Source organism: Pocillopora verrucosa, chromosome 13, assembly GCF_036669915.1.
Source record: "Pocillopora verrucosa isolate sample1 chromosome 13, ASM3666991v2, whole genome shotgun sequence".
Lineage (NCBI taxonomy): Eukaryota > Metazoa > Cnidaria > Anthozoa > Scleractinia > Pocilloporidae > Pocillopora > Pocillopora verrucosa.
The window spans coordinates 8,715,336-8,726,805 of NC_089324.1; the positions used below are offsets into that span (position 1 = coordinate 8,715,336).

General features: G+C 37.4%; 1 protein-coding gene across 2 annotated transcripts; it reads left to right on the plus strand.

The window, feature by feature from the left end:
• The first annotated feature begins 1,571 nt into the window (after window positions 1-1,571).
• On the plus strand, window positions 1,572-11,421 carry LOC131794952 (deoxyribodipyrimidine photo-lyase). 2 transcript variants are annotated; one of them, XM_066160364.1, is made up of 9 exons: window positions 1,572-1,613; window positions 1,725-1,994; window positions 3,302-3,447; window positions 4,401-4,583; window positions 5,348-5,506; window positions 6,317-6,515; window positions 6,962-7,239; window positions 7,605-7,764; window positions 8,104-11,421. In XM_066160364.1, the coding sequence occupies exons 1-9, from the start codon at window positions 1,574-1,576 to the stop codon at window positions 8,313-8,315; spliced, it is 1,647 nt and encodes a 548-aa protein (XP_066016461.1). In that variant the 5' UTR covers window positions 1,572-1,573; the 3' UTR covers window positions 8,316-11,421. The 2 variants fall into 2 exon arrangements, with proteins under 2 accessions (XP_066016461.1, XP_066016460.1); XM_066160363.1 differs by lacking the exon at window positions 1,572-1,613 and having other exon boundaries at window positions 1,622-1,994; window positions 8,104-11,419.
• Window positions 11,422-11,470: the final 49 nt, after the last annotated feature.

Genomic DNA, 11,470 nt, shown 5'->3' on the forward strand with positions numbered 1-11,470 from the left:
ACTTTACTTATTAGTGGTATTATTCCGCATTTCATTCAAGTTAACACTAATCTTGTTTTCTTTCTGGAATTGATATTTCACTATCTGCTAGCTTACTTTATGCAAAGTTACATACATAAAATAATCCGTCTTAACAAGGCAAGGCTTACGGTTTGAGCTTTGTAAGACTGAATGTGATCCGGAGATTTGCTGTTATAAATAACTTAATGTAACTGAAATAATTTCGTTTTCTGTACATAATACCGACTAATGTAAAGTTTTTTATTGTTCAAAGACATGTGTATGTTATCGGTCGTGAAGGATACATTTTACAAGTTGTGAAAGAAGTGGAGACCTGCCATGAGCCTTCTCAATATAATCCTCTTTTCTGATTGGTCGTTCGCTGATGGTTATTCGCAAGTCGATCGTATCGAAATTGTTGCTTTGCTCAATACAAGTTTTGTTGTATTCAACAATAATATTGCTTGTAGGACGAGAAATTGTTTGATTATATGAAACGTTAAGGAACAAAATCCAAGATATCTTAAACAGTTATATTAAACTAAGAGCCTGATTTGTCATTCCAAGGGCTTTCAGATGGAGGTTTATTGAAGGGAGCTAATCAAAGAGAGAGGGTTTTCAAAGAGCGGGGGCACAATAGAGAGGGGGCTAATATATAGAGAGACTTCTCAGAGCAGGGGGCCTCTTGGAGATGGGTTTATTAGAGAGGGGTCAATTTTAGAGAGGGAGGTTTATAAGAGAGAGGTGCTCATTGGAAAGGAGGTTTTATAAGATAGAAGGGGGGCCTATTAGAGAAGGGTGCTTTTTAAAGAGGTGGATTTATAAGATAGGGGGCTTATTTGGGGTTTATTTGGGGGTTTTATAAGAGAGGGGTAATTTTTAGACGGAGTTTTATTAGAGACGGGGGGGCTTTTTAGAGAGCGGGGCTGATTAGAGAGGGGCCTCTTATAGAAGGAAGATATTTACAGTTGGAGGCCTATCAGAGAGGGAGGTTTATTGGAAAGGAGGATTTTCAGAGGGGGAGAGGCTTCAGAGTATTATTTAGTATTTCAGAAAGTGATTTAAAAAAATCACTTGCCCATAACTCGAGTTATTTCTTTCGTGAACTTCAGGTGTCCATTACCTGTGAACGTTCTTTCCACATGTTTTGGTTTCTGAATAACAGAGCTGAGTATATCGTAGAAAATTCACACCACTAATAGGCAGGGGAATACAGTATCTTTCTGAACCAGGAGCCATTAAGTACCCTCTAAGTAGTTGGTTCCTGTCTGATTAGCCTCGATGAAAATGTGAACCCAGTATGTTCGGTCTCGGTCCTTGATAGTTTGTTTCAATGTTTTCTCAGTATTATGCCAAACGAGGCTTCCTGAGGTTGGTATGCCGCAGTTCATATAATTTGCTGAATGAATCGTATTTTCCCTCCCTCTCTCTCCCCCCCCCCCCTCCCCCATCCCTTCCTCACACCACGGGATATTTGAGAGACTAGTCAGTGAAGCTGTCGTCGATAAGAACGTCTAGATTCTCTACCCCACCCGGGGAGAATTATTTTGTAGTCACGTGCCATTCGTGCCGTATGCGACTGATGAAAGCGCGGGAATCAATTCCATTACAAGGTGTTGTTATTTAGATGCATCTTTCGTTTGCAACGCCATCTGCAGTTGTCGCAAATTTCCGTCTTTCTTTCCGAACTCTTGACTCGTATGTTCTTCGTCCCTTTCATCCAGGTTTAGCTTGGAAAACTCTGAGACTTGTAAGCATGGCGAACGAACCTCCGTCGAAAAGGATGAAGAAGGAAATCGCTGAAACAAACCACAACAATAGCACAGAACAAACCACTCTGGCAAAATTTATGGAGAAAAGGAAGAACGTTTGCAAATCTGTAGCAGAATTCAAATTCAATAAGAAGAGAGTACGACTTATATCATCGAATACAGACATGCCAGATTCTTGTAAAGGAATCGCCTACTGGATGTGGAGGGAGCAGCGAGTTCAAGGTAAACTACGACTCTTAGTTTGTGGAAATATTCTCGATTTCGTTACCTCTCACTGAACAGTAGCATCAACTCAAACCAGTTAATTTCAAAGGTTAATGATAGTAAACATTTTCTCATGATTTTGATTTTTGGGAGAACCAGCCGATCAATAACTCTGAATCGCCTCTCAGTTGTCTTCGCAGTAAACTGTGGTTCTGAACCATTACGTAACACCTAGGATATTTAAAGCGAAATTTCATTCGCTTCGTGTCTGGAGCAGATTAGAATAATTAATTTTTGATGTTATGATGTGATCTTTCAAGGAAGAATTATCCTGAAAGTACTGTTGTCGTTGACATTGACATTTCCAATACAAAGCTGAAGTCTCTAACAGAGTAGGGGTGATAAAGATTACATTCCTGATTATTATGCCATTGCCTTGCCTGATTTTCAAAGTGACCGACACTGTCAGCGACAGCAGCCCTTTTCAGGACTTTTCTTATTCAAATAAACACTTAACTTAATCAAACGGTACTCCTGTATTCAAACTTATCACAGCCTCCCAACATTAATGATAAGAAGACGCTGGGGAATGCGTTTCTCAAAATGTGATTGAGTGAAACAGGAGAGAATGAAGAGAAAACAAAGATCTTATCCATCCAAAGATTGTATGCTAAACAAATTTTTTTTTTCTTCTAAAAGAGTCTATCAAACACCTTTTAATTCTTACTCATGGCAATTGGAAAATAAACTCAACCTGATTTTCCTCCCAAAAAAAAAAAAAAAAAAAAAGGGTGTCTCTATAGCCAATTTTTGTCGCCTATGAGTATCCTTCTTTGTTACCTGGCATCGATCTAATGGAAAGTCACAAAGCTAGTTTTACTCCTTTCATACTGCTTTTACCTTAGATAAAGTTCTTTTGTTGGGGTAGTTCTGCTTGAGTTCCCTTAAAGCATTCTGTCTAGCTCATACTGTACATACCTAATTTTCGCTGTTTGAACTGTGAGTTATGGGCCAAGTTTTTGCTACAAGGTTCTGTAAGTTACTGTGTGGACAGGCCCCCATTTAAACCAGCTTGAAACTGAACTGGAACAGCTAGCATAAATATTGCTAATAAATAAATAAATAAACTGAGAAAATGAGGTTAGTTAGATATTTATCATATATTTGGGTTCAATTAGAGAGGGAAGATTTTGATTCAAACAAACTTTTGAATTTAGGGGGCTTTAATTAGAGATATGGTTAACTGTTTTATGTATCAATGAGAAGTTGCAACTTCCCTTGATTTCATCCAGTTCCTAAGATGAAACTTTTTTTACTATTTACAGACAATTGGGCCATGCTCTATGCCCAGAGAATGGCACTGAAACAACAAGTACCTCTCATTGTCATCTTCTGTATGCCATCTAATTACCTTGATGCTGCATACAGGCAGTACAACTTTATGATCAAAGGTCTACAGGAAGTGGAAAAGGTAATTAGTAAAGGATGAAATGGTTGAAATTCAACCTACCCACATTGTTAATGTTCATTCTCCTCGAGGAAAATTCAGTTACCTGTAGGTCGTAATTTATTTTGTGAATCTTGTCTTGTGACTGTCTGTTTGAAGGTTATCCTGGAAGGGATTGTTGTTAAAGACAGGATCATCAACAATCATGTCAAATTAACTAAGAGGTTGTGAGCTAATGAATTTCTTAGAATTGGAATATGGTTAATATTTTTGATAATTTGGATGGAAGGAAGTTGGCAAAAAGTATCAGAGAAGTGAAAAAGCCTTAGTAGTTTCCTTAACCTCCTTCTTAATCTTGAAATATCCATAGCTAAACAAGTTGCAAAGCACTGAAACAAACTCAAAGAACATTTTGGTATTTATTTGTAATTGATACAAGCTATATCCAAGTCATCAAAACCTACTTGGTTTTTTGAGCCATAGTGTACTGCCTCAAAGCTTCCTGCTAAGGCTTGGACTTAAACTGACATGGTGTATTTATCTGAGTAGAGTACTTGTAAGGAAGAAATGAGTACTTTTTGACTTTCATCAACCAAGGCAGCAAAGTCAGTACATTATCACCTAGAGCCAAATCTATTCTTGTCAGCCTGACATCACAATCAGTAAGTCAGAGCATTTTGTTGTGCGATCACTGCTCCTTCTCTTTCTCTTTCTTCCTGTCTTCTTGGAATTTGCATCTCATGGGGCGGTACATAGAGCTCTGCAGCTTTTTACAGCCCTGCTTGTGCCTTGCACTGGGATTTTTTAGTAATATTTGTCAATAAAAGGGCATACAGGGCCATCTCAGTTCTGTGATAACAGTAATTATTCCCTTTCCTTCACAAGTTAACCTCTCCCCAGGGCACTCCTTTTAATATGACCTTCAGATGTAACTGAAGTACTATTTTATTCTTACCACTTATGGTATTTCATTCTAGGAGCTGACAGAGTTGAATATTGCTTTCCACGTGCTTCTTGGTGAACCAGACAAGGTCCTTCCAGATTTTGTGAAATCCAAAGAAATTGGTGGTGTTGTGGCAGACTTTACACCTTTAAGGAAACCTCTTAAATGGCTGGAAGATATTGCCAAGAAACTGCCAAAAAATGTTCCACTTTGTCAGGTTTGTTTGTGTTCATCAGGGGCCTGTTTCTTGAGAGTCCGAGTAACTTAATGAGCCCAAAGCCATATTTTTATACCAAATTTTAAAAAATAGAATTAAAGGCAGGTTCTGGCACCCTAACCAATCCAGTTTGTTTCTTTGGCTGTTAGGTTTATTGTATGGTTTTCAAAACTTTTGAAACCCTTGTCTTGAATGAAAACAGAACAGCTTTACAAGCCAGTTAACTTAACAGAAACTTCAAGAAACAGGCTCCAGGATCTACCTACAAAGCTTCTACTTATTGTTATGACAACTTTCCAGAAATGCTTAAGGCTCCCATGTTATGGACTCGCATAAAATTAAACAATGTCAATTCCTAATAAAATCTTCATTTCTTTGCCACCTAGGGGCAAATGGCAATCAGATGCTTGGGAAGGGCTGGCTGCTTAATTGGGGCTCATCAGAAACTAGCTGGTGTTTTTTCACCTTTGGTGGCTTGAGTTGTTTCTCCATTGGCTCAGAACCATAGCCCTTGAACATAAATAAAAATACAAATCAAACTGCTGTTTGCTGCAAATTACGTTAAATTGAAATCAATTAATTTTGCAACAGCTGTTTGATAGCCTTGTAACAAAATCTGCCAAGCCAGAGGACTCAGTGGTAATTTAGTAATATGAATAGGACTGTAATGCTAGTAACTTAGGGTCTCTTGGTTTCTGAATCACTGTTTAGTCTCGGGGTCTACCTAACATTATAATTGGCATTGTTTTATCTCTTATTTGCAGGTAGATGGCCACAACATTGTGCCCTGCTGGCAAGCCTCTCCAAAGTTGGAGTATGGAGCAAGAACCATTCGCCCTAAAATCCATGACCAGTTAAAGCAGTTTCTTACGGAATTCCCACCAGTAATTAATCATCCACATGCTGGAGATTATGATATAAAGGTGCGGTAGACTTTAAGTAGTACAACATTTATTACTTCCAGCACATTCCAGCATATTGTGCTGCTCTATGGCAAGTTACTCTCTATTCTTGTGTCTGCCATAATTTATCTTCCTTCACCTTTTATCTTATTCATTCATTATATGATTACCAGCTATGTAATTAAGACCTGTGTGTTTTCCTCCATTTTTTAGTATTCATTCCATTTTACATGTTGTCACAAAGATGTAAAGTACAACAGTGTTCTCATAAATTATTCTAGCAGTACAATCTTTCAAATCGTGTTGAGAAAATTAAGAAACTTATTTCTTATTTGAAGGAGAAAAGCATCCCCTTTTAACCAAAGTTCAGGTCCATACTTAAACTTAAAGACATTAAATTGAAAATAGAGATCTCCAACTGACAGTATGGATGGACATGCAACTTTGAACATGCAATTTGTTATATCTCTATTTTGTGTCTGATGGGAGTGGAGAGCAATGTCTTTTCACCCTAAATGGCTTCAAATAACTGAGGCATGTCCAAAATAAATTACTCAATCAATTTTAGTTTGTACATGTAAGCAAAGTTTAACACAATTCAAAGAAGACAAGGATTTGAAATTTTATTAGCTCATTAGTAAACTATGGGCCATTGGGCATAATGCATCAATCAGTTGGAAGCTCCAACATCCAAGGCATTTCTCCTTTTGAAGATTGGCTTGCTCAAGCTGTATAGCCAGTTTTTCTAGGTCATCTTTATAAGTAAATTTTCCCAGTTTAATTATCCTCAGTGTATGTTTGTAAAGGTTCGTTATCTGTAACTTTCCAAAGGCAGTGGATTGGGAAGCAGTGGATAGTTTCATTGATGTTGATCGTGCTGTTAAAGATGTTGATTGGGCTAAAGCAGGAACTGAGGCTGGTCTGGAAATGTTGGAATCATTCTGTAACAGCAGGCTCAAATATTTTGCAACAGATAGGAACAATCCCACAAAGGAAGCTTTAAGTAACTTATCACCATGGTTTCATGCAGGTAATTTGAAAAAATTCAATGTAATAACTTTTAATCGCTAATTAAAACCATGAATCAGTTTCTGCTTCTCTTTTGGTCAGATGTTTCCTTAATTTTGAAATTTTAAAGGTAGTTTGATATTATTTTCTATTGATTTTTTTTGTAAATTGTGTTAATCTGAAAAACTGGTCTCTGCATCTCCAACCATTTTAGAATAAGCAACCTTTCATCACTGTTACACAGAGTCAGGAAATGTTCATTAGGTGTGAATCCTAAATTACAGAAAAATTAGGTGCAATGCAAGTATTGAGCTGCTCTTTGGAAAATGAGCTGATGCTCCTCTACACACCTAGGTCTGTCAGATTGGATAAAATTGAAAACCATTTTCTATCTGTAAGAGAAGGATCTGGGTTGACTGTAACCAAATTCCACTCCTGAATTTCTTGTTTTTGCACTTTCCTCTACAGGTCACATAAGTGTCCAGAGAGCAATCCTCAGAGTAAGAGAGTTCCGCAGCAAATCTAAAGACTCTGTTGAGGCCTTCATTGAGGAAGCAGTTGTTAGGAGAGAATTAGCTGATAATTTTTGCTTTTACAACTTGGAGAATTATGACTCAATCAAAGGGACAAATGCGTGGGCACAGAAGACTCTGCATGATCATGCACAGGATAAACGGGAATATTTGTACACAAGAGAAGAGCTTGAAAGTGGGAACACACATGATGACCTTTGGAATGCTGCCCAGGTTTGTGGCTGATGAATAATCTTTATGTGGGGTTAAAAAGAAATAATTTAAGTACTGACTGGGATTTAAAATAAATAGTGATATTGTGTACTTAATTGTAAAGACGTTGCTATTTTTCCCTAGCTATATGATTAGAGCTATTTTCTTAGTCTGCAAAATAGGCAAAAACTGTTGGAAAGTCTTGAATGGTTCACCAAGCGTAAAGCAGTAGCTTGTGTGAAGTGATTCAGAACCACAACTTACAGTATTATGGTAACTGTTTCCTGAAGTTGATCACTTTGCAGCCTGATGCAAGTAAAAGCTTCAATTTAAAAAATTACTCTGAAGTACCTTTCTACAAAAAAAATTTGTCTTTTGCACTTAAGCTTCAGCTGGTAAATGAAGGCAAAATGCATGGTTTCCTAAGAATGTACTGGGCAAAGAAAATTCTGGAGTGGACAGCCAGCCCTGAAGAGGCCCTTGAGGTGTCTCTCTTCCTTAATGACAGGTTTAGTCTGGATGGCAATGACCCTAATGGATATGTGGGTAGGTATTGGTTATTACGTTCACAATGTTGCATTTAAATGTAACATATGGTATTCTCATGGGATAAGTAAATTGTAGTGACCAAGGCAAATGCAAGTAAAATTCACATGACTGGGTTGTAAGTGTCTGAGCCGAGCAGGTTGTTTTGTCTTACAACTTGATATTTTAAAAGTTTAAAATGGCTCCTCATTCTCCTAAGCTTATCATTGTCGCCCCCTTTTTGTCTTGAATTATTGCTATATTGTTGTATAGAAGGTTTGATGTTCCCTGGGGCAAAAGCTCTATCATGTAGGCCTATTGTGGAGATGTTACTAAATGTTGTTCCCAATTTGCTTCAAGGTTGCATGTGGTCAGTATGTGGAGTGCATGATCAAGGTTGGGCTGAAAGACCGGTGTTTGGAAAGATACGCTACATGAACTATAATGGCTGTAAGAGGAAGTTTGATGTTGGAGAGTTTGTTAGAAAACATGGCAAGAAAAAGCAGGACACTACTGGGGGGACTGATAAAATTTTGAAGAACAAGAAACGAAAGGCAGCAGGAATAAGCTGAACATGCTCTATGTTGAAAACATGCTCCAGTTTTTAGTTCTTTGCTAAATAGTTGTCAGTGTGTATTTGGGAGTTTTATTTTGACAACCCAGTGTCCACTGAAGTTGAGCTCCCTGACTCTATCCAGGTTAGCACTTTGTTGCAAAATTCAATGGCAGGGTTTAGTCATGTCTGATATTTTCAAAAGGGAGATAGAGAAGAGAGAGAGACTGGCTTCAGTCGTTCAAATGCTGGATAGTACTATCTGTTTGAAAACAGTCTACAATAATTATATATTACACTTTCCCTGTATAACAGTTTATCCAGTGAATAGCATTATGTAGCCTTCGTATAGCTATGGCCATTTTAATATGTCAAGTGTCTGCATACTCTTAAGGGAGACTCCAGAAGGTTAATGGGAAAGAAGTCAATTGATAGGTTAGAGTCTGTTGTTGTTATTAAGAAAAGAAAGTACCGTAATTTCCGGCCGATTACCCGCACCGGCCGATTATTGCATACGGCGAAAAAAAAAGTCAACGGATTACCCGCACCGGTGGATAACCCGCACGTTGTTATTCAACTTTTTCGGTGGCGAAAACGTGACATTAAGGCGATACATTTCAGTCTTTCGATTCAGACATGTGCACAATTCTGTGTCAATATTAGCTTATACTTTATTGATTGATTATTGCTGCTGCTCTATTACCGATTTCATCGGCAAGAGTTATTACTCTAAGCTTATAATCAAACGTAAAACTGTGACGTGGGCGTTTCACAGCAGGCATTTTAACTTAATTGGTGACTCGTGGATACACTTATCGCGAATGATCGAGGTTTATAATTCTTATTCAGTCAGTTACCTTTTTATAGCATGTAGGAGCGTAATGAGCAATATCCATTGTTCATTTGTCGTTAAAATACTTTTTCAGCGCGAAATTAGTTAAGTTTCGCACCTATTATTTTCAACATTCTGGTGATGCATTTGGGATTTAAAATTACTGTCGGCAATTTCTCAAAAAAATCGATATCTCCTGTTCTACTGGGCCTAACAAGTCCCTTAAAACGGGAAAATTCTCTTTAGCTCAAGCTAGTGAAAACTGGAAATTTGTTACTGATGCGCCGGATATCCTTGGATTATTTTTGTCACCATCAAGGTTTTGTTTTCACGCGTGCCGATAAAAATTTGTTTGTCACGCAACTAATTATGCGTGAAATAAACTCGAGTTGGCATCATGTTTTCGTGCCGCTTTGTGGCACTTTTGATACAATAAAATTCATTTGAGAGGTGGAAACGCAGGTAGGTGAGAAATTTTTTCAATTCAACTTCCAGAAGAATTTAAAATTGTCACATAACCCGCACCTCCCTATTACCCGCAGTGGCGCGGATTTAATGCAAAATCAACAGATTACCCGCGGGTAATCGACCGGAAATTACGGTAGTTGTGTTATAGTGCAAGGAACATGCTGGATTTAAAGGAAACATGGGAAAATTTATTAATGTGGTTGCTGTGCTTATGCACTTTTCTGCTGCAGGAAATATTCTCTCTCTATGGACTATGAGTAGCCATACATTGCTTTGAAAATAAAATAGTTGTCAAACTGCATGCCTTCTTATGAAAGAAAAGTGTCTTACTGGGTGAAGTTGTTGTATTGTCATCAACATTTGTTTTTTTCCATGAAGGCTTATATTTATTCTGTCACTGCACAATCCAGAAAAAAGGTCAAGTTATGTCTTTCTGGTGAACTTCTGTGATCTTCACAAAAAAAATCAGGTCTGTATGGGATGACCAACACCCAGTTGGTTTGGAGAAAGATATATTTTTTTTGTCTTGTCACGAGCGTGGGACAAAGAAAAAATTCAGAGCCCCCATGAGGAATCGAACCTCAGACCTTCGGATTCTGTGCTTCGATGCTCTAACCAATGAGCCACAGAGACTCCACTGTGAGCGAGGTCTATTATGACATGCATCCTGCATACTGCTAGGATTGGCAATGTGGAAAGTGTAATGTTTGTAGAAAGAATTAAGAGATATGGTAAATTTTGAGCTCAGTAAATAGATAGAGAAAGATGTGTTTTTTCATCTTGTCATGAACATGGGACAAAGAAAAAATTCTGAGTCTCTATGAGGAATCAAACCTCAGACCTTTGGATTAGCTCAGTTGGTAGAGAACTGAACCAGTACAGCAGAGGTCATGGGTTCAAATCCTGTACAGGACAGAATTTTTTTTATACCTTATTTTCGCTACTGGTAAATAGTGTAAATTACTATGAAAATCGCTTTCATTTTTATTTCTTTAACTGCAGTTCATGCATATGATTTTCATATATTCACGGTCATTGACAAAACAAAATAGTTGTAAAAAAACAAGGGTTTTCCTTTTCATTCCTTCCTTTACCCAGGAAGTTTACCATCTGGTCCCAGTGTTTTAGCTTGTGACCTGAAGTGTGAAAAGTTGGCTGTTTGCTTAAAGTACAACAAACTAAGAAAATAAAGGAAATCTTAAGTGCTCCCTGTAAGATTTTTACTTCAAGTTGACTTTTGTTGTGTCTTGAAAGGACTGAGTGATGATTGGTTACAGTCAGAGCTGTTTTTATACCTTATATATGCAATACTTTACCAGCTTTTGATTTTCACTTCTTTATCTCTTAAAGACACAAAGCTGCAACTAGTTTTAAAAAGTGTTTTACCAAAATGTCTAATAGAGCTTCTATATTTTAAATGAGCTGGAATTTGAATGGAGCAATGTCTTTTTCAAGTCAATGTACAAAGAATTCTCCTACGTTTCTCTTTGTTTAAAAATCAATCACTTGTGTCTTAACAAACAGGGAAAAAAGAAGAAAGAATTTGTTTCACGAAAATGACATTGCTTCTCTTTGTGAGCCTACCTATTAACAGATTACAGTAACATTTTAAGAACTATCCTCAGTAACTGTTACAACTTTCAACACCTCATTAACACTATGAAAAGGGTAGTATCATTTGTGTATCATTTTCATAACATTGATGTCAATTGTGACACAACCAAATTTTATTAACATTAAAATTGTGTTGTTGGTTGTAATCGATTGTCATCAATTGTGAATCAATTTTCATTGAAAGTTTTGAAACTTATTTGTGCAGGGGACTCAATAACAAACATGAGGCTAGAATGTGCCAGTGGTGACTGAGCTTCAAG

Coding starts and splice junctions, on each gene's coding strand:
- LOC131794952 (XM_066160363.1), top strand. CDS start 1,628: ATGCATCTTTCGTTTGCAACGCCATCTGCAGTTGTCGCAAATTTCCGT. Junction 7,240..7,604: donor ACCTTTGGAATGCTGCCCAG/GTTTGTGGCTGA, acceptor TTTGCACTTAAG/CTTCAGCTGGTAAATGAAGG. Junction 7,765..8,103: donor TGACCCTAATGGATATGTGG/GTAGGTATTGGT, acceptor ATTTGCTTCAAG/GTTGCATGTGGTCAGTATGT.